This window comes from Bos mutus, chromosome 6 (genome assembly GCF_027580195.1).
Source record: "Bos mutus isolate GX-2022 chromosome 6, NWIPB_WYAK_1.1, whole genome shotgun sequence".
NCBI lineage: Eukaryota > Metazoa > Chordata > Mammalia > Artiodactyla > Bovidae > Bos > Bos mutus.
Window position 1 is genome coordinate 110,622,857 of NC_091622.1, and position 23,033 is coordinate 110,645,889.

At 46.9% G+C, this 23,033-nt stretch overlaps 1 protein-coding gene across 1 annotated transcript in view; it reads left to right on the forward strand.

The window, feature by feature from the left end:
- The first annotated feature begins 1,758 nt into the window (after window positions 1–1,758).
- Window positions 1,759–23,033, forward strand: part of BST1 (bone marrow stromal cell antigen 1) — a 29,792-nt gene continuing 8,517 nt past the window's right edge. The window contains exons 1-7 of the mRNA XM_070371879.1: window positions 1,759–1,964; window positions 3,265–3,391; window positions 6,401–6,536; window positions 14,172–14,254; window positions 18,371–18,447; window positions 18,993–19,085; window positions 20,413–20,499. Coding sequence (XP_070227980.1) covers window positions 1,768–1,964; window positions 3,265–3,391; window positions 6,401–6,536; window positions 14,172–14,254; window positions 18,371–18,447; window positions 18,993–19,085; window positions 20,413–20,499 — 800 coding nt within the window. The 5' untranslated portion in view covers window positions 1,759–1,767. The remainder of the gene's footprint in view (window positions 1,965–3,264; window positions 3,392–6,400; window positions 6,537–14,171; window positions 14,255–18,370; window positions 18,448–18,992; window positions 19,086–20,412; window positions 20,500–23,033) is intronic.

The following is a 23,033-nucleotide window of genomic DNA, read 5'->3' on the forward strand; positions in this document are numbered from 1 at the left end:
TCTGGGACAATCACACATGCCTCGGAGCAGCTAAGCCCACACACCGCAAGACTGAAGCGCCTGAGCTCTACAACCTGTCCTCCGCAAGGAGAGAAGCCACGTCAAGGAGAAACCTGTGCACCGCAACTAGAGAGTAGCCCCTGCTCACTGCAACTAGAGAAAGACTGCAGGCAGCAACCAAGACCCAGTGCAGCCATAATAGTAAGTACGTAAGTGTTAGTCGCTCAGTCATGCCTGACTCTTTGTGACCCCATGGACTGCAGCCCACCAGGCTTCTGTGTCCATGAGATTTTCTAGGCAAGGATACTGGAGTGGGTTGCCGTTTCCTTCTCCAGGCAGGGATCAAACCTGGGTCTCCTGCACTGCAGGCAGATTCTTTACCAACTGAGCTACAAAGGAAGCCATAATAAAAATAAATAAATCTTTAAAAAAAAAAGACTTGCTTAAAGAAAGATACAGAAGGCTGCATTTTCCCCCCAGTGTATTTGACTGCAACGAGGTCTTTATTGCAGCATGGGAGATCTTTAGTTGCAGCGTGGGAGATCTTTAGCTGTGGCATGCAAACTTCTAGTTGCAGCTTGTGGGATCTAGTTCCCTGACCAGGGATCGAACCTAGGCTCCCTGCATTGGAAGCATGAAGTCTTGGCTGCTGAACCTCCAGGGAAGTCCTAAGGCTGCCTTTTGAGGATATGTGGAGTTAAAGTTCAAATTTCCTTTTCCACGGTGGGAAGTCAAAGATACTATCCAAGATGGAAACATCAAGAAACAGCATATAGGTTTATTATTTGGAAACGTGGAAGTCAATATCAGGGGGAAAAAAACCTGCTGAAAAAATATTAAATGCTTATTTCTAGAAAGTGGACTTCAGTTATGAAGGGACTGGATAGGACAATGCAGATTTTGACTAAAATTTCAAAAACAAAAAAAGGAGATTAAAATAAAACTTTAATAATGTAAATACTGTCAATTATTAAATTTAATAATGTAAATTATTTATTAAAAGTTAAATTTATTAAATGTAAATTTAATCATGTAAATTCTAGAATCCTCCCACCTTACCTCTCACAGACCTCCCACATTTATCACGTGTCTGCCAGGCACTCAGTTCAAAGCTATCATCACGGAGGGACTGAGGACTTGGCCCTCCACCTGGAGTTCTGATAATCTTTGCTCCCTGCACTGATATCTCAGGAATTCTGCATCTATCTGGAAAGGAATCTTAACATTCGATTTCATTTCCCTGAAGTTACTCACCTGTAAACGGGAGTGATAAGCCTAGCTCAGAGAGGAATTGTGAAAAGGCAATGAAAAATATGCATGCTTGGCACTTAGTAATAAATATGCATGCTTGTATATTTAGTAATAAAAATATGCATGTTTGGCACTAAGGCTTGGCACTTCGTAATAAATAAGAGAAAGCAAACATCATTCACTTATTATTGGGCCGTTGAGAAAGAGGGCGTCTTTGAAAGCTGTCTGTGTGAAACTTGGAAACATCTTCCCTTGGGGGACTGAACTCGTCCTTCTCCAACCCGGCTTCTTCTTGAGAGCTCCCTCCCGGTGGACTCCGGACACGGTTAGCTGAGGGCAACAGTCCTGCCCAGAGTGATGTCCCAACTCGATCCCGGAGCTGAAGCAGAAAGTGGGGGACAGGAAGTGAGCGCGGGTGCCGATTGGGCGAAGAGCGCGGCGCGGGGGCAGCTCGGGGAGAACCCGGCTGGGAGGGGAGGGGCGGGTCCCAGAGCAGAGTCGCCCAAAGTGCCCGCGATGGCTGGCCCGGGGCGCGCGCGCGGGGGGCGCCCGCGGCCGGCGCTGCTGCTGCTGCTGCTGCTGCATCTGCGGTGGCCCCAGGTCGCCGGCGCTGCGGGTGCGCCCTGGAGCGGGCCGGGTACCACCCCGCGCCTGCAGAGCATCTTCCTGGGCCGCTGCGCCGAGCAGATCGCACTGCAGAACCCGGAGCTGCGGTGAGCGTGGCTGGGGGCTAGGGAGCCGGAGGGGGAGGGGAGTGGGGGGAAAAAGGGTGGGGTGGGACAAAGTGGGAGGGAACGGGGCGGCGGGGGGGATAAAGGGGAGGGGAGGGATAAAGGGAGAGGGGAGTGAGGCAAAGGCAGAGGGATGGGATAAAGGGGGAGGGGTGGGAAAAAGGGGGATGGGGGTGGGACAAATGGGGAGGGGTGTGGGATAAAGAGGGAGGGGGGTGGGGAATCTACTGGGTGCTTGAGTGCGCTGTAGGGGTCTGGAGGTGAGTCGTGTGTGTGTGTGTGTGTGTGTGTGTGTGTGTGTGTGAGTCTGTAAAGATGAAGAGAAGGGTGTATGTGGGGGCTCGTGGATGGGGATGAGGCAGCGGTGTGTTTGGATCGCAACCAGCTTAAAATATAAGCAGAATGCTCAGACCCAGGAACGTGGTCCCCAGCTGGAATTCCGGGAGCCCAGCTACTTGGAGAGTTCAAATTTCACATCTTGTCATTTAGAGGGCGTTTAAAAGTCTGAGTCTCTCTTGCCAGCACTGTGGTTCTTAGTAATTTTTGTTCCTTCTTGGGACACACCTTTTCAGTTTTCACAAGGCCCCTTTTTTGTGCCATTTGTTTTTATTGAGACGCATTTTAGGCAAATAAAAAAGAACAGAGAGTAACGCAGGGAACACCCATGCTATTCACTGCCCAGCGTGAGAAATAACAGGTAGGAAAGGCGTGGGAAATGTTTTTGGAAAGCCAGGCGGGACTTAGGCGTTCCTGAGGGCTCTGGAGGTCATGCTTCCTTCCTAGCGGGAGGTGGAAACCCTTTTCCACACTTGGTCCTCACTCCTGATTTTACTAACAGGAGGTCCTGCCTGTCCACCTGATCTCACCTGGCCTCCAAGCCCAAGATGCACCTGTGTCTAAGTGAAGGGGCACCTGAAGCCAGGAGCCCATGTGATTTATCGGGATCTTCTCCTTCTAGCTCCCTGCATTCTCTGCCACCTCTGTGAGCCTGTTCTAAGTTGCACAAGATGTATGTGGCGCCTCTGAAAGACAATTCTACTGTCAGCTTTCTAAATCCATTACCAAAGTTATTTTCCTTCCTCTCCTGAATTGGGGTTAATGCATGAGTCATGGCAATTTTCTGTCTTTTTTGTATGCGCACTTCTGCAGTGCTGATATTTGACAAAATTGCTCATAAAAACACTTGGAGAGAAAAGAGGAAATGTATCACACTGGAATGTAGTCTTAAAAAATGAACAAACAAACAAACAAAAAACCCAAACAAACATGTGCTTTTCTGCAGGGACAAGAACTGCACAGCCATCTGGGAAGCCTTTAAAGTGGTGCTGGATAAGGATCCCTGTTCTGTGCTCCCCTCGGATTATGACCTTTTTATTAACCTCTCCAGACACTCCATTCCCAGAGACAAGGTAACCCTACCTTTGGACACTGCTCTGCTTCATCAAGCAGCCAACTCACAAGGAGTGCCAGTTGGCTGGTGGGAAGGTGGCTCTGTCTTCACTTGTGCCCCTGGGTCTCCTGCCTGTCGTGGGCAGAAGGTGCTTTCTTAAGTCAAGAACTCAGTGTGCAGGAACCACTAGAACATCAGGGTGTCACCACACGTTTCCCACGGGACCGCTGCACCTGGCCAGTTCTGAACAATCTCCATCCTAACCTACCCCAGAGGCTTGAACATTGAGGACTTCAGAAAACCCCCTCCCAATATCCTTCCAGGAGGCCAGTCCCTCCCCTCATCAGGCCTTAAGATGATGTCCATTCAGGCCCAGTTTCTTTAAGAAACTGGTTAACATGTACACAAGTGGCTTACGTGTGTGTATCCTGTCTGCACTCTAATCCCTAATACAGTGAAAGTAAATGAAAACATCCTTGTAAACTGCTTGTTTAGAACAACACCTTGAGTTTAGAGAAAGCTAGATACCATTTTTATTTCTCTGACATAAATTCTTTTTTTCTTAATGAAGGACATATTTATTTTTGACATAAAATCTTTAAATTGTAAAGTCATGTAGCACTGATGTTTACAAATGAAAACATCTGACTGGTTTTGTTTGTTTGGTTTTTTTTTAGGTAAAGGCAGGTGAATGGAACTGGGAGGTTCAAACGTATAATAGGCTGAAAATGTGCTTTTTGAATATATGTTGCCATTTGAATCTTGCAGTTGCTCTGTCAGTGAGAAGAGGAGCTGTTACTGTGTTTTCTTTTCTTTTGGCTGTGCTGTGCAGCACGAAGGATCTCAGTTCCCTGACTAGGAATCAAACCCTCAACCCCTGCAGTGGAAGTGCAGAGTCGTAGCCATTGGCCTGCCAGAAAAGTGCCTGCATGCATGCGTGCTAAGTTGCCGGTCATGGCTGACTCTTTGTGACCCCATAGACTGTAGCCCACCAGCTTCCTCTGTCCATGGGATTCTCCAGGCAAGAATATTGGAGTGGGTTGTCATCCCCTTCTCTAGGGGATCTTCCTGACCCAGGGATGGAACCTGCATCTCTTAGGTGCATTGGCAGCTGGGTTCTTTCCCACTAGCGCCACCTGGGAACGCTCAGGGAAGTGCCTGGGAGCTGCTGTGTTTGTTCTCCTTTCTCATAGACTTTGACTGATAGACTCATAAACACCGCGCCTTTCTTATGTACCAGGCGTTGTTCTCAGGGTTTCAGTTGCAATGGGGAACACAGTCTGCCCTTGGGTAGCATCCAGTCTAGACCAAGCCCCTGGTTGGGATACTGAGGATATGATGGTGTGATGAGGGGAATATTGTTATTTGTGTTATTAGTATCTGGAAACACTGGAACTTTATAGGAGAAAACTATAAAGTATAATCTAAAAGCAATGTGTTTTTGAGGCATCTTACCCTTTAGGAATCCATCTGTGATTGTACGTCATCTTAGGCACAGCTGTGAGAGAAGAGAAAGGGTTCATACTCACTATTTTCTACGTGTGGAAACTGAGGCAAAGGGAAATGACTTGCTGTGTTCACGATCACACATTTAGGGTGTGACAGACCCAAGATTCGAACCCAGGTCCCTTGATTAAAAAAAAAAAAATTCAATCATTTTTTAAGTACTAGAAAATGTAAGTATATGTGTGTGTGTGTGTATGTGTGCTTAGTCACTAAGTCATGTCCAAATCTTTGTGACCCCACGGACTGTAGGCCACCAGGCTCCTCTGTCCATGGGATTTCCCAGGCAAGAATATTGGAGTGGGTTACCATTTCCTCCTCTAGGGGAATCTTCCCCACCCAGGGATTGAACTGTGTCTTTTGCATCAGCAGGCGGATTCTTTACCACTGGCCCACCAGGGAAGCCTCTATATATGTATCTACCTACCTACTTTGTTTTTACTGCTGGGAAAATATTTTGTTAACATTTTCATGTTACCCTTGCAATAAAGGGAAGAGAGCTGGTGTGTGTTAATCACTCAGCCACGTCCAACTCTTTGCAACCCCATGGACTATAGCCCACCAGGCTCCTCTATCCATGGGTTCTCCAGGCAAGAATACTAGAGTAGGTAGCCAATCCCTTCTCCAGGGAATCTTCCCGACCCAGGGATTGAACCCAGATCTCCTGTGTTGCCACTGTCTGAGCCATCATCTAAGCCATCAGGGAATACCTATCTACTTTTTTTCACTGCTGGGAAAATATTTCATTAGCATTTGTATGCTGCTGCTGCTAAGTCGCTTCAGTCGTGTCTGACTCTGTGTGACCCCATAGACGGCAGTCCACCAGGCTTCCCTGTCCCTGGGATTCTCCAGGCAAGAACACTGGAGTGGGTTGCCATTTCCTTCTCCAATGCATGAAAGTGAAAAGTAAAAGTGAAGTCGCTCAGTCGTGTCCGACTCTATGCGACCCCATGGACTGCAGCCTACCAGGCTCCTCCGTCCATGGGATTTTCCAGGCAAGAGTACCTGAGTGGGGTGCCATTGCCTTCTCTGATTTGTATGCTACCCTTGTAATAAAAAGGTTTGCTGGTGGCTCAGATGGTAAAGAATCTGCCTGCAATCTGGAAGACCCAGATTTGATCCCTGGGTTGGGCTTCCCATGTAGCTCAGTTGGTAAAGTATTTGCCTGCAATGCGGGAGACCTGGGTTCAATTCCTGGGTCAGGAAGTTCCCCTGGAGAAGGAAATGGCAACCCACTCCAGTATTCTTGCCTGGAGAATCCCATGGACAGAGGAGCCCAGCAGGCTACAGCCCATGGGGTGGCAAAGAGTCAGACACTACTGAGCAACTAACACACATCTGCAATAAAGAGAAGAGAGTTGGTAGCCTTCTCCAAGGGGTCAATAAAGACAAAGATAATGTTTGCCTGTCATAAGGCAAGTCTCAGTTGAATGAAAAATGATTGTCTTGACTTGTCTTGATGATGCTGTGCCTGAAGGAATCTGTTGTGGTTTTATGTTTTCATTTTGTGCTGATTTTTCCTCAGTCCCTGTTCTGGGAAAACAACCACCTCCTTGTCACCAGCTTTGGAGAGAATGGCCGCCGCTTTGTACCGCTCTGCAACATTCTGTATGGCAGGGTTGGAGATTTCTTGAACTGGTGTCGACAGACAAATGCCTCAGGTAAGACTTCTGCATGTATCGCAAGAAAAGTCAGTGTTCCTATCTACTATGGGACTTCCCTGGTAGCTCAGCTGGTAAAGAAACTGCCTGTAATGCAGGAGACTCTGGTTCTATTCCTGGGTTGGGAAGATCCTCTGGAGAAGGGACAGGCTACCCACTCCAGTATTCTTGGGCTTCCTTGGTGGCTCAGCTTAAAGAATGCTCCTGCTGTGCAGGAGACTTGGGTTCGATCTCTGGGTTGGGCAAATCCCCTGGAGAAGGGAAAAGCTACCCACTTTAGTATTCTGGCCTGGAGAATTCCATGGACTGTATAATCCATGGGATTGCAAAGAGTCAGACACGACTGAGTGACTTTCAATGCATTTGCCATTTTTGTTAAATGCTTTCATATGCATTTATCTCATCTGATTGCCCTCAAACCCTCCCAGGTAAAGTGGTCATAATAATAATAATTAATAACAGTAATAGGGAGCATCCATCTTTGCTAGGTGCTGTTCTAAGCACTTTACATATGCAGTATGTTCCCTACATATGAACGAGTTACATTTCAAGAGTGTGTTCGTTAACTCCAATAAGGTAAGCTAGGTACATGACTAACACAGCTATATAGTACTGTATTGTGATAGGTTCATAATACTTTTCACACAAACAATACATAAAAAACAAACACAAGAATAAAGAAGACATTTTTAACCTTATAGTACAATACCTTGAAAAGTAGAGGACAACAGCTGGCATACCCGGGCTGGCATCCAGTCAACAGGCAAGAAGAGTTACTGACCGGAAGAGAGAGAGGAAGTGAGAGATGGTAGAGCTGAAAGATCATCAGCAATAGGAGACGGAGGGCAAGCTGTGATTTCACTCACGCCCGTTGAAGATGGTACAGGTTAGGGTTCCTTGCTGGAACCAGACGCACACTCACATCTTTGAAAGTTCGCAACTTGAAGCTTTGTAGTAGGGGAGTTACTGTATTAATTCATTGAATCCCTGCAACGGCCCCATGGGACAGTCCTCTCCTGATTCCTATTCTGACAAACGAGGAAACTGAGGCACAGCAAGGCTGACACAGTAGCTCAGGAGTGCGCAGCATGTTAGCAGCACAGTTACACCGTCTGACTTCAGTCCTGCATGACTCTGTCTCACTATCCTTAGAGGGGTAAACTGAGGCTGAAGGCAGTTAAATGACTTGAGGAACTGGGACCAAGATTCACCCCTCTTCCCACTGGTTCTGAAACCACACCAGACCACTAGCCAATATTTTGAAATTCAGATTGTTAACTGAAAAAGAAAATGCACAGTGTTAGAGCTGTGAGTCAGTTTTATTTAGGGCAACATGAAAACTATAATCTGGGAGACAGCATTTCAGATAGCTCTGAGAAACTGCTCTAAAGAGGCCATGGGGAAGGTCAGTGTTATGTATGATTTCAGTGCAGGGGGTGCATACAGTCAGGCACTCACTTTGGCAAAGACTGGCTGCCAGTCACGAGGAGCAGACATCACCACGAAGGATTTTAGTGCTTTTCTAGGTACGAGGAGATGCAAGAATTGGGTTCGTTAAAATCTCTTGAAAATATCTGACTATCCGAAGACCTGTTCTGCCAGTTTTTCCCGGAGCACAGAGCGTCTCATTCTTGATCTCCACCCTAAACTCTTTTCAAGGGGTGTTGAAGGGCAGCAACTGCAGCGGCTCATGATTTAATCCTTGTAGAGGTGGATGGAAAGTGCCAACTTGTAGTTGGCGAAATCACAATGAAAGTTAAAGTCACAGAAGCTGACCTGATGGTAATGCAGACACGTCTCATTCAACGACTCCCGCTGGCGATACAGCGGTCTCTGCCCTCAGGAGCTTGTAGCCTTCGTGGTAGGTGGGGGCGGGCCATTTAGTCCAGAGATGTGTACTCTGAGGCAAGAAGAACTGGGCAGTCAGGAGTAAGCAGAGAGAGACACCAGCCTGGATCCGAGACTCCAGAAGCTTCCCGAGGCTCTTAGTTCTCGGTGAGTCTTACACACTGAGCAGGAGCAAGGCCAGCAAAGAAGTGGGTGCAGGGAGGTGGCCCTTTCGTGAAGACTGGAGAGTCTTCCTCCCTGGGTATTGGAGTCACTTTAAACGTTAACTTCAGTTCAGTCGCTCAGTCATGTCTGACTCTTTGCAATTCCATGGACTGCAGCACCCCAGTCCTCCCTGTCCATCACCAACTCCCAGAGCTTATTCAAACTCATGTCCATCGAGTCGGTGATGCCATCCAACCATCTCATCTTCTGTCATCCCCTTTTCCTCTTACCTCCAATCTTTCCCAGCATCAGGGTTTTTTCCAAGGAGTCAGTTCTTCACATCAGGTGGCCAAAATATTGGAGTTTCAGCTTCAGCATCAGTCCTTACTGATGGGTTAACTTACCGTGTATAACTTATAGGTTAACTTACTATACATAAAAGTTAGCTTACTGTGTATAAAATAGACAACTAATGAGAACCTACTGTGGAGCACAGGGACCTCTACTCAGTGCTCTGTGGTGACCTAAATGGTAAGGAAATCCAAGAGAGTAGATATATGTATATGTATAGCTGACTCAGTAAAGAATTCACCTGCAATGTAGGAGGCCCAGGTTCAATTCCTGGGTTGGGAAGAGCCCCTGGAGAAGGAAATGGCAACCCACTCCAGTACTCTTGCCTGGGAAATCCCATGGACAGAGAAGCCTGACTGGCTACAGTCCCTGGTGTTGCAAAAAGTCAGACACAACTGAGCCACTCACACACACATAGCTGATTCACTTTGCTGCACAGCAGAAACTAACACAACATGATTAAGGAAACTATACACCAATAAAAGTTTTTAAGAAAGTTAAAAAAAAAAAATGTTAACCTAAGCTCAGTTCTGTTTCTCCTCCATTCATTCATCCATCTTAAAGTTCGTAGAGTACTTGCTCCACGCCAGTGTTTGCTCTTCTAGGCACTAGGAGCACAAGAGAGAACAAACCATCAAATCAACACCTGATCCTTACGGGGGTGAAGATAAGACCATAAATAGGCAAGTGATAATTTATAGTCTGCCATACTATGAAGTATGCTATAGTCTGCCATACTACAGAAGGCTATGGAGAAAAACCAAATAGGGAATAGAGGGTAGGGAGTGCTGGCTGATGGGGAAGGGAGAGGAAAGCCTTGCAGTTTTACATGGGTCCAGAAAAGGCCTCACTGAGAGGCTGGTATTTGAGTAGAGGGCTGAAGGAGATGAGGAAGTGCCGAGGTCCAGCCCCGGCTGATCCAGGGTATTCGAAGCGGGGACGGCGTCGGCGACTTATTTAAATATTAATTAGAGATATAAAGAGTAATAGAATGAGGATAGCTCAGCAGGAAAATTCAGTGGAGAAAAGAGGCTGAGTAGCTTGGTTTACGCGGGAAACCAATAAAACTTCAAGACAAGAAGCTTGCACCACTTACGTAGGCCGCAGGCGTCTTTCCGTTCTCCTGAAGGAGAGGAGACACTGAGGCCTCCCTGGTCGGATCTTAGAAGCCCAGGCATACTTAGTAAGCATGGCGGGCTCCGCACTCCAGATGGAGACTCAGCCAGAGTTTGAAAGAGAGAGCGACATGGGGAGACCAGTATTTCGAGAAACTGATCCCAATTCTTTATTTTCCATGGTCTACTTTTATACACTGAGATGTTATGCAAAAGTCACGCGGGGTCAGCAGTCCTGACTTTTATCAAAGTCAGGTGCTTCATACAAATGTATACAGAGGTCTTAGGGGTGTTACATCATCTTCTGGCCAGGGGGCCTGCTGACAATTTATGACCCTCTCCTTGTGACAGCGGTCAGTCAACCAGGACACTTATTTCTCCAGGGGTGATTATTCTTAAAACAGACGCCACCCAAATAAAGTTACATTCCTATAGGGTGAGGGTGTAGTGGGTTTTAGTTAAGGAAAGAATTTACTTAGCCTAAGGTCTAATGTGATTAATATCAAAAGTTAATACTTATTTCTTCTATATATTCATTAATGTGTGTAAGGGCAGGGGATGTGGAGACTTAGCAACAAACATTGGCTCAACAAATGAAAAACCCTTCACCAATACAATTTCTAATCAGCCCATTATACTTATACTAATAGCTTTCTAACTTCTCTAAAGAACCTGTTTTTAGGTTTAAAGCATCTCATGCCTCTCACGGTTGGGAGGCTGTGAGCAATCACATGTGGCCGGACAAGCCTGTCAGGCAGGCTACAGAACCTTCAGAGGAGTTTGTAGGTTGAAACACTCCTATCACGCCCAGGAATTATTATTAACTGGAGCTCTAAGTTAACTCCTTCTCCGAAAGAGGTGGTGGGGGACAGCCCCCGGCAAAGTCAGAGGTGTAGATGAGAGCACAAAGTAGTAAAGTAGGCAGGCTCTGGTTATGGGGGTAGATGCTCGAGGATTTCCAGGGGGACTCCTGAGGCTCGATCCCACCTTTGCATATGTTGAGCCTCCTTCCTCGTGACCTTTGCCATGGGCGGAGTGCCTCACGCCGGCTCCTCGCAAGGAAGAACACTTCCTGCAAGTGCAAAGGCCCTGAGGTGGGAGGGTGTCTGGCAGATTCAAGGAACAGAAAGGCAGGCAGTAAGTGAAGAGGCAAGTCGTTGGCTATGAGGCTAGGGAAATAAAGGGCCAGACGGCACAGGACACTGAGGATGCTTGCTTTCACTTTGAGTGAGATGGGAAGCATGGCAGGGTACAGATCAAACGGCCATGGACATTCTTCCAGTGGACTGTGATCAGGAGACCACAGTTTGATTATTCTGCAGAAGGTGGGGAGGCTGAAGGGGGAACGTGGTGGAAAGACTGCGAAGAGAGGGAGTTGTTACTGGGTCACTCAGTCATGTCCTATTCTTTTTGACCCCATGGACTGCAGCATGTCAGGCTTCCTTGTCCTTTACTATCTCCCAGAGTTTGCTCACATTCATGTCCATTGAGTCAGTGATACTATCTAACCATCTTATCCTCTGCTGCCCTCTTCTCCTTTTGCCTTCGATCTTTCCCAGCATCAAGTTCTTTTCTAATGAGTTGACTCTTTGCATCAGGTAGCTAAGGTATTGGAGCTTCAGCTTCAGCTTCAGCATCAGTCCTTCCAATGAATCAGATCAGATCAGATCAGATCAGTCGCTTAGTCGTGTCCTACTCTTTGCGACCCCATGAATCACAGCATGCCAGGCCTCCCTGTCCATCACCAACTCCCGGAGTTCACTGAGACTCACGTCCATCGAGTCAGTGATGCCATCCAGCCATCTCATCCTCTGTTGTCCCCTTCTCCTCTTGCCCCCAATCCCTCCCAGCATCAGAGTCTTTTCCAATGAGTCAACTCTTTGTATGAGGTGGCCAAAGTACTGGAGTTTCAGCTTTAGCATCATTCCTTCCAAAGAAATCCCAGGGCTGATCTCCTTTAGAATGGACTGGTTGGATCTCCTTGCAGTCCATGGGACTCTCAAGAGTCTTCTCCAACACCACAGTTCAAAAGCATCAATTCTTCATCGCTCAGCCTTCTTCACAGTCCAACTCTCACATCCATACATGACCACTGGAAAAACCATAGCCTTGACTAGATGAACCTTTGTTGGCAAAGTAATGTCTCTGCTTTTGAATATGCTATCTAGGTTGGTCATAACTTTCCTTCCAAGGAGTAAGCGTCTTTTAATTTCATGGCTGCAGTCACCATCTGCAGTGATTTTGGAGCCCCCAAAAATAAAGTCTGACACTGTTTCCACTGTTTCCCCATCTATTTGCCATGAAGTGATGGGACCGGATGCCATGATCTTTGTTTTATGAATGTTGAGCTTTAAGCCAACTTTTTCACTCTCCACTTTCACTTTCATCAAGAGGCTTTTGAGTTCCTCTTCACTTTCTGCCATAAGGGTGGTGTCATCTGCATATCTGAGGTTATTGATATTTCTCCCAGCAATCTTGATTCCAGCTTGTGTTTCTTCCAGTCCAGCATTTCTCATGATGTACTCTGCATATAAGTTAAATAAACAGGGTGACAATATACAGCCTTGACGAATATTCAGGGTTAATTTCCTTTAGGATTGACTGGTGTGACCTCCTTGCAGTCTAAGGGACTCTCAAGAGTCTTCTCCAACACCACAGTTTGAAAGCATCAGTTCTTCGGCACTCCGCCTTCTTTGTGGTCTCTCTCATCCTTACATGACTACTGGAAAAACTATAGCTTTGACTAGACAGAAGAGAGGGAGACTGTGGTATAATGGAAATGAAGGTCTTGGTCCCCTGGTTTCTGGTAAGGCTCTTGAAAACCTTGGCATCGAGGAGGGATAAGAGCGCCTTTTGTATAGTAACGTGATGACTGGTGGTTGGGAGCCCCTAGGTGACTTTTGATGGGGGCTGCTTGCCAAAAACACAGAGGCATCATTAGAAAGCTGGAACTTTCAACCCCGTCCTCTGTCCTCTGGGAAGGGGAGTGGGACTGGAGATTGAGTCAATCACCAACGACTGACTCAGTGACACCTACATCATGAAATCTCCATAAAAACCCTTCTCTGATGGGGTTCGGGAAGCCTCCAAATTGGTGATGCTGGTACACCCAGAGGGGCCAACGAATCATCATGCATTTCCCTTCAAGCAGTTCTCATGGTGCTCTGCTTGGTCCTCCCTGGAATGAATTGTCAATAAGCACTTTCTCCTTCTTTTTTTTTTTTTAAATAGTGTAAATGGGGGACAAATCCCATTATATAGCTGCTGAATTTTGCCCTTAAAATTTTTAAACGTCGTACATTTTAAGTTTTTGTATATTTTAAATGTTATAAAATTTCTGTTTTCTGGCTAAGGACTGTTATTGTCTGGGTCTGTTTTTCTTGTATTTATTTCCAACACTTGTGCTAATTACAGAAAACATTTCTCCCAATAAAGCAAATATATATATATATGTATATATATATAATGCATATACATTTTAAATATTTATAATTTTTAATATGTGTATAATTTATGATATTATATATAATTTTGGATATATATATATGAATATATGTTGGAGTAGGAAATGGTAATTCATTCTAGTATTCTTGCCTGGAAAATTTCATGGACAAAGGAGCCTGGCAGGCTACGGTCCATGGGGTTGCAAAGAGTCAGACAGGACTGAGTGAGCACGCACACACACATCAATATATGTATCACTGGCTAGAACTCCAGCAGAGAAATAATCCATCTGTTCAATTCTCCACCTTCTTCACATTTGTGTGGAGCAGAATGACGAATGTCTTCTTATCAGGGGTTGGATGCTCCTCACCAGGCTTCTTGTGGCCTAGGTAGACAGAGCTATGAATTTTAAGCCCATACACGTTCTGTAGAATGCGGTTCAATGTATTTTGTTGGAGGGACTTCCCTGGTGGCCCAGTGGTTAAGATTTTACCTTCCAAAGCAGGGGATGTGGGCTTGAGCCCTGGTTGGAGAGGGCTCAAGATCCTACGTGCCTCTTGGCCATAAAGCCAAAACATAAATCAGGAGCAATATTGTAACAAATTCAATAAAGATTTTTTTTTTAATCCACTAAAAATTCTTTATACCTATAGTGGACCCAGCAAATATTTTCAATAAATCCCTTCCTGTTATAATCTTTGAAATGAAATGTGTCTGTCTGTCTGCCCTGTAGGACTCGACTACCAATCCTGTCCAACATCAGGAGACTGCGAAAACAACCCTGTGGATTCTTTCTGGAAAAGTGCATCCATCCAGGTAATCCTGGGGTGCACGGCTGGGCGGCAGAGCAGGTGTGGGACCTGTGAAGAGGGCGCCGGAGGGTTCAGAGGCATCACTGGGCCATCGCGTCAGTCCTTCATTTCCCTGTGTCTCACTTTCTGCCACGTTCTGATTCAGCCTCTTTGCTCCATAAAGGCTTGAGGATTTAAGAAGCTGAAATGCTTAATGCATTGCCTGGCGCAGAGAAAATATTCTAAATAGTAGCTTCAGCTGAGGATCTTAAACAGTTGTTATTATTACAGTTGGGTCGCGGTTGTTGTTACTGTTTCAAATCAATGTGATATTGGTTGCGATGTGAAGTGGCGTAATCCCTGCTTTACGGGAGAACCTGGGCCTCCTGAGACCTATATGTGGGGGTCAGAGGCGTCCAGAAGGCTGATATTCTTGGGGCAGGAGATGATACACACCAGAGATAAACTGGAGGTGCAGAAAGTGAAAGTGAAGTCACTCAGTCGTGTCCGACTCTTTGCAACCCCGTGGACTGTAGCCTACTAGGCTCCTCTGTCCATGGGATTTTTCCAGGCAAGAGTACTGGAGTGGATTGCCATTGCCTTCTCCAGCAGATCTTCCCGACCCATGGACTGAACCCCGGTCTCCTGCATTGTAGGCAGACGCTTTACCGTCTGAGCCACCAGGGAAATCCCACAGTCCCCTAATGGCCACGGAGAATATCATCAGCAGAATCGATAGCGATCAGTAGCTAGAAAACACCAGTGACTGCAGCTTACATTTCCTGCCACCAGCATTAGACCAAAGATTCCAAATAAGAAGGTGACATTTTTAGCTCAGTGCCTGACGAAGAGCAGTTGACTGTTATCTGCATTGGCTAGGGCTCTGGCGATGTCCGGTCCTGCCACTGAGCCCCTTTCAGGGTTATCTGTGTCCCTTTCGGTCTCATTTCCTGCCCTGGATCACCAGGTGTCCACCGGAGCCACTGTTCATCAGGGCAAGAGACTCTTCTGTTATATCTTCCGCTACAGGGGCAGTTTGGAACTAAGCGGAGGGTGGCTCCCGACAAAGGTGTTCTTATTCCTCTCTCTCCTGCCAGCTCCGGGGAGCCCTCGGTCTGTGCCTGCTCCCCACAGGTTCTGCCTGGAGTACAGAACCACTCCAGGGGGTGAGCTGCCCAAGCCCCTCATTGAGGAGTGGGGGGCTGTGTGTGGCATCATCATCTGAACATGGGGTCCTAAGGACCACACAGGAGTGACATCAGCATTGTATGCAGAGAAACCCAAATGTTACCCGTGGACCTACCCCATTTCAAAGTGCGCTCCAAGCCACCTCCAACCCTGAAATGGGAGTTTCGTAACCATGCTCACCTTTACGACTGGAGAAGGAATTGGCAACCCACTCCAGTATTCTTGCCTGGAAAATCCCATGGACAGAGGTGCCTGGCAGGCTGCAGTCCATTGGAGTTGCAAAGAGTGGGACTCGACTGAGTGACTAACACAAACACACACACATTTTATGAACCCTCAGAATATGCTGGGTAGTCTGAACGTGAAGTGAGATAATATAGTATTGATATACTGATGAGGAGAGGGTCCGAACCATGGCAGAGAAATATGCCATAAATAGTAGTATCATTTAAAATAATTTGATCATCACAGCGATCCTATAGGTAGAGACTCTTACTACCCTTGTTTTACAGATAGGCCTTGGTGACGAGGCCAAGGAACTTAATCCGTCTAATTACTGAGCTAACAAGTGCAGCAACTGGACACTGTGACTTCATACAGCCTCACTGCATCTGCATTCCTTTTTCTTTTTCTTGGCTGTGCCGTGTGGCATTCAGGACCTTAGCTCCCCGACCAGGCATTGACCCTGTGCCCCCTGCAGTGGAAGAATGGCGTCCTAACCACTGGACCACCAAGAAAGTCCCGACATGCTTTGTTTTAATGAAAAAAAATTTTTTTTGTATCACCAGTTTAATAGCTGCTCATGATAGAGAATGATAATTATAGAATGTATAAAGAAAAAAACTAGTTATTCACATTCCTGCTACCTAAGAGCAAATCATTTAACACAGTGGTCATCAGACTTTGGCATTTGCAGATTTAACCTCGAATGTTCGCATGTTTGGAAGCAAGCTGAGACAGGTGTGGTGGCATGGAGCGGAGTGTTGCAGCCGGTATTGGGCGGCCAGGCTCTCCTGGTGGTTCAGATGGTAAAGAATCCACCTGTGATGCAGGAGACCAGGGTTCGATCCCCGAGTCAGGAAGGTCCCCTGGAGAAGGAATTGGTAACCTACTCCAGTGTTCTTGCCTGGAGAATTCCATGGACAGAGGAGCCAGGCAGGCTACAGTCCATGGAATCACAGAGTCCATGACTGAGCAACTTACATTTAACACTGCCAGAGAACAAGCCCGGCCTTGCGAATCTCAGATCTGCGTGACAGCCCTGCCCTGCTCCACCTCAGTCCAGAAGAAGCATTTTATCAGGGAAATTATATGCTCCAGTAGTGTGCTGAGCAGGAGATTGGGGAATTTCTCTGGCCCTGTGTCTGCCTTAGGAATTTCGGGGGTTGACTGATTCCCACACTTCTGCCCATTCATTTTTGTGTTTTTCTTTATTTATTTGACTCCACTGAGTCTCAGTTGTGACAGGCAGGATATTTTCAAGTTGCAGCACACGGGAGCCAGGTCACTGACCTGGGATCGAACCCTGGCCCCCTGCACTGAGAGCACAAGAGGCTTAGCCACTGGACCACCAGCCAAGTCCCTGCCCATTCATTTTGAACAGAGTTGAGCGCGAGCCATCTCATCTCACACACTGCTCTGGATGTAAGCACTTCTTGGGCTACGGCCAGTCTTTCGTAGTCTTTTACCAGCAGCTGGGTTGTATTTCAGACGTGTGAGTACCACGATGGACTTACCCTTCCCTGTAGCTGACCGTTTTAGATTGGTTACAAACCGTGCTGCAGTATAATTCTGTGCACCGGGGGATCCTTTGTGATGTTTCCTGAGTATTTCTGGCTCATCGTCTGGGCGTGTGTTTCGCATTCATTCTGTCTCTTGAAGTTACTTCTGTGTGACTTGCGTTGGCTAATAGGATATGAGTAGGAGTGACTGCCTGACTTCTGGGTGTGTGCGTGCATGCACGCCAGGTCACTTTAGCCGTGTCTGACTCTTTGGGACCCCATGGACTGTAGCCCGCCAGGCTCCTCTGTCCATGGGATTCTCCAGGCAAGGATACTGGAGTGGCTTGCCATTTCCTTCTCCAGGCGATCTTCCCACCTCCAGGATCAAACATGAATTTTCTGTGGCTCCCACATTACAGGCAGGTTCTTTACCACTGAGCCACTGGGGAAGACTTGAAGAACTGGTCTGTGGCGTGCCACTTTTCTCTCCCTTCACTGATAAACTATGACTCTGCAGATGTGGAGACTTCATCAACTTGGGTTCCAGAGCAGGAGCATATGTAGGAAAACCCAAACCCCAAATCCGAAAACCAGTGATACACATGTAGCATATGCATGAAATAAACCTTTCTTGTTTAAAGCCACTGGGATTTTTGAGACTGTTTGTAATGGCAGCAGCATAAGATAGTGTACACTGGTTGATACAGGGTTGGAATCTGATAGTTTTGGATTCTTTTATTTTTTTAAAAATAGTTCTTTATTTATGTTGGCTGTGCTGGGTCTTTGTTGCTGCTTGAAGGGGCTTTTCTCCAGTGGCGGTGTCGGAGTTCTCTTTGCAGTGGCTTCTATTCCTGCAGAGCCCAGGCTCTAGAGCACAGGCTCAGTAGTTGGGGCGCACGGACTTAGTTGTTTGGTGGCCTGTGGGATCTTCCCAGACCAGGGATTGAACCCATGTCCCCTGTATCGGCAGGCAGATTCTTAACCACTGGACCAGCAAGGGAGTCCTGTATTGTTTTATGATGGTAGATGACAGGCATGAGGTTTGCACATTTCAAAGCAATTTGCTTTCCAAGATATGCCAATTTACATCCCTTCTAGCTCTGTGGAATACCAGATTTATCACATCCTTGTCAGTATTGAGGATTGTTAATTGAAAAAAAAAAACGGTTGACTATTTCATAGGTGAAAAATGGTGTCTTGGCTAACTCAAAATGCTTGTTTCTTTTTTGCAGTATGCAAGAGATAGTTCTGGGGTGATCAATGTCATGCTGAATGGCTCAGAGCCAGCAGGAGCCTATCCTGTAAAAGGGTAAGAATGCGAGCCCTAGCATATATGACAAAGATGCCAAGATGTCTTTTTAATTGTTTTGAATGGAGGCTTAAGAGGATCGTCCGCATATCCCAATCTAGTGCTTTTGTAAGTTCAGCTGGAGCAAAACCACTGAATGACCTGAACATCAGAGCCATGTGCATACCTTTATACCACTAACAGCTGAATGCACGAATGCAATAGTAACCTAAAAGTTAAAGCTAAAAGGTAATCCCCAAAGGGCTTCCCTGGCGGCTCTGTGGTAAAAAATCCACCTGCCAATGAAGGAGACTCGGATTTGATCCTTGAGTCAGGAAGATCCCCTGGAGAAGGAAATGGCAATCCATTCCAGTATTCTTGCCTGGAGAATCCCATGGAGACAGGAGCCTGGTGGGCTACAGTGTGCATGAGGTTGCAAGACTTAGCAACAGAATCGCCACCACCAACAACCCCCAAAAGTGTTAAAAGTAACGTGTAAGTCAGCTAACAACGGTATGGGAGCAGTGTCATATTGCTCTAGGACTTCACAGAACGTGTTTTCTCAGTTTTTTTGCAGATTTTGAAATTCCCTACCTCCAGAAGGATAAAATCACACGAATTGAGATCTGGGTGATGCATGAAATCGGAGGACCCAAGGTGTAAGTTACCGTGCTACTGGTGATGGTCATGGTACAAACATGCTTTTCTTGGATGTGACATGACCCAGTCTGATTTACATGTACAGTTCTGGGGAAGCCACTGTCTTCTCTGTTCATAGTGTGGTGGGCAGAGAAAGGCAAAGGCTTGACTTTCTGAAATGCCACGAGTCAGTCCTGAGCCCAGAGAGAAAGCTTCCTTTATCCAGAGACTCCTCTCAGCCTTTCTGAGTGACCAGGGCAGCATCAGATAGGAGAGGGCCTCATGCATTCGTGTGGGGCAAAGCCAATTTTTTCTCTCTGTCATTAGAAGTCCAAAAACCTCACCAGGAGTTCTCAGAATTGACTCATGGACTATGTAATGAAGACATTCTTTTCACAGAACAACCAGTTTCATAACTGGGTCTCAGATAACTGGCTGAGAAAGCTTTTAAGATCCATACTTTTCTGGGAAACCACTAACTCAATGGTTGCATCAGCTCAGATATCAATGCAAGCTTGAAGTCCTCCTTTTTTTTTTTTTTTAACTTTTTATTTTGTATTGGGGTATATAGCCAATTACATGTTGTGATGGTTTCAGCTGAACAGCGAAGGGACTCAGTCGTACATGTATCCATGTAGTGTCAGTGGCACTGAAATGTAGGACTGAACCTTTAACAACAGGGGACTGCTTTTTATGAATTATGCTCAGACTGTAAAAGGAGCCCAAGCAGGAATTAAAAATAATGGCAGAGAGGTACATACGTGGACACACAGACATGGGCAAACGCAGATTAAACACGCATTGGGCAGCAGAATTGGGTTGTTATGTTTTCAGTCTCGTCGGAATAAATACATTTAAAAAGTCGAAAGTGATGTACATCAACATGTGAGCAGCGGTTATCGCCAAGGATGTGAGATTTAGGCTCCCCGCCCTTTTTGTTTATTTGAGTTTTCTAATATTTTTTGATTTTGTATGTATTTTCTATTTCCATCTGAAGATCGACTTAATACGCTGTGGGTTGGATAAGGGGGCAGTCAGCTGGCTCGGAGCCCAAGCTCAGCGCTGCGTCTGTGGTGCGGCTGGGATGCGCCCTGTGGTCCACCGCGCATGCGCCGGCGCGGGCCTGAGCATGGATGTGCGTGACTCGCGGGCTTCGGACAGGTTTAAGGTTCAGAGCATCTCCACGTGGGAGCGGCGGCTCGGGTTCCGGCAACACCTCTGGATTCAGAGAATCTGCCACGTATTTCTCCAGCGAGGAGTAGATCTCAGTAGCACGTGGCCAGTATAACTTTTCATTAACACAGAAACAGCTTCTTTGATGTGTATGTGTCTGTGTTTGTGTTTCAGGGAATCCTGTGGAGAAGGCAGCGTGAAGCTCTTGGAAGACAGGCTGGACAAGATGGGTTTCCAGTACAGCTGTATCGATGACTACACGTAGGTGGCGGATTGTAATCCGTTGTTCAGTCGCTAAGTCATGTCCGGCATTTTGCAACCCTCCCTGTCCTTCACTGTCTCCTGGAGTTTGTTCAAATGCATGCTTATCGAGTCTGTGACACTGTCTAACCCTCTCATCCTCTGCCGTACCCTTCTCTTTTTGCCTTCCATCTTTCCCAGCATCAGGGTCTTTTCCAAAGAGTTGGCTCCTCACATCAGGTAGCCAAAGTATTGGAGCTTCAGCTTCAGCAACGGTTATCAGTGCTTATATTCAAAGAAGGAGCAGGGGGCTGTTGGAAAGGTTTTTCAGAGGTCAGCCCCAGAGGCCATGGAACTGTGCCTTCCTGTTGTCACTGGATCTGGGGACCGGTAGTGCTTTCCAGCTAGAGTTCCCCCTGACCCCCATCCCCTACTGTCCCCAGCCCTTTTTAAGGATGCTTAAAGGATGGACATTTGCCATTTATCATTTGTGAGTATCTGGTGTCCTCCTCACTCGCTTACCTGCTTGGGGAGTCACCTGCACACTGCTTCTCTGGATGCCACACTACCCGTGATTTATATTAAGGGGAGTTTGAGATACTTACAGAGAGATGCTTGGTGGCTGTGGACCAACCGAAGTCATCATAGCTACCATTTATCACGGACTTTATGGGCCAGGTACTTTATATACATGTAGTCAGAGATCATTTCGGGGTGCTCCTGATTCTTGGAAATGTAAGTTTGGCTCAAATTCTGGGATGATTGAAAGCCCTCCCCTGGCCTGGGAATTACTCACCTATCGCTTCCTGCTTCTCTATGTGTCTTTATGTGTTGGCTCCTGAGTTTGCGGGCCTGTTTGTTTCCCTGGGGGCCGGAGCCCAACACTTCAGTGATTTAGGGGCTTTCCCGAAGGTTTGTGAGTGCGGCAGGGTGCATGTTACATCTGCAGCCTTTACCAGCACCAGGGACTGTCCAGCTGGCCCTGCCGCCCTCTGGCCTTCTCAAAAGGGACCTGGTGACCCTCCCACCTGAGCAAAGCCCCCAGAAGTGTGGGTCTCCCCCTCCTCAGGCCTCCCCCCAAGAACAGGCCTGTTCTTTTCCCATAGCTTGAAGCTGGACTCTTTCCCTTCTCTGTTATTGCTAACAGTCTCAGAAGACTCTGAAGTTAGTTAGGTGTTATCATCACCCTGTTTTGAACACAAAGTAAAGCACATACTCTTGTTTTGGAAACATAATCTGTGTTCAGAAAAATGCAGAAACCATAAGTATCCAGTTGGATGAATTTCCCCAGGGCACTGAACACGTGTACCCGGATTAAGAGGCAGAGCGTCACCAGCACCCCCAGTCTCTTCTTGGTCTCCCTTTCAGGCTCCCCATCCGCCTGTAGTAGGAACCACTCTCTGGACTTGTAAAAGCATAGATTTGTTTTGTCTGTTTTATATAAATACCCCCTGTTTATGCATGGGTAAATGAAAGGTCAGAGGTTAAGCAAGTTTCCCAAAGTCACCACTCGGTGACACAGCTGAGTTTTGAACCCATCACTGTGTGACCCTGAAGCTTCCCCTTTTTCTTTCTACTCTGAGATTCCTCCTTTCTTACAGCATCAGGTTTTTGTAAATTAAATAAAAGGCAATTCTGATTCTAAAAGAGCTCAGGGATAGGAAAAAAAATAATGGCTAAAAATTCCACAGTTGTGAGCACTTGGCTTTGGCCCAGGGACTTCCCTGAGGAGGCTGTCTTTTTACAAGTCATCAGGTCAAATGGGGGCCCAGGGCTGCCTTCCCGACTCACAGCTGTGAGCCTCAAGGACTCAGCCTGCTTTTCCTGAGTCACGTTGCCCCGCCTAAGCTGGACCCAGGCTCCGCCCTTGCATGCCTGGCTCAGCCCCCAGTTCCTATTTCTGTACCACCTGTGGGCTCTCGCGTTCAGATGGGGTTTTATTTCTCCTGGGCCCCCAGAGAGATAACAACAGGCTTAACACAGGGTGAGCAGCCAGGGTTAACAGATCAGACTCAAGCCCAGATGTAAGTGAGAATCCCCTGCCCGTCAAATTTCAGGTGACACTGACCTCTGTGCCACGGCGGTGGAACTTTCTCCCCACATCCTGCAGATCGTGGCAAGGTCCTTGTTCAAAGCCTCTCTTGCCTCCTGTTTTCTGCTTTGCGTTGTATTGACCCACACTCCGTGAAACTCAGTGCGTTTTGGTGGGGGAAGTGGGGAGTCATGACAGCAATACCAAGCTACTTTTTAAAAATTAATATTATTTTTTGGCTGTGCTGGATCTTTGTTGATGTGAGGCAGCTTTCTCTCATTGCAGCCAGCAGGGGATTCCTCTCTAGCTGCGGTGCTGGGGCTGCCCTTGTTGTCAAACACGGGCTCCAGAGCTCAGGCTCAGCAGTTGGGGTGCTTGGGCTGAGTTGCTCTGCACTGAGTGGAATCCTCTGAGACCAGGGATCGAACCTGTGTCCCCTGCATTGGCAGGTGGATTTTCAACCAGTGGCCCACCAGGGAAATCCAATAACAGACTACTCTTGTTAAAGAAAAATGTATCTGAA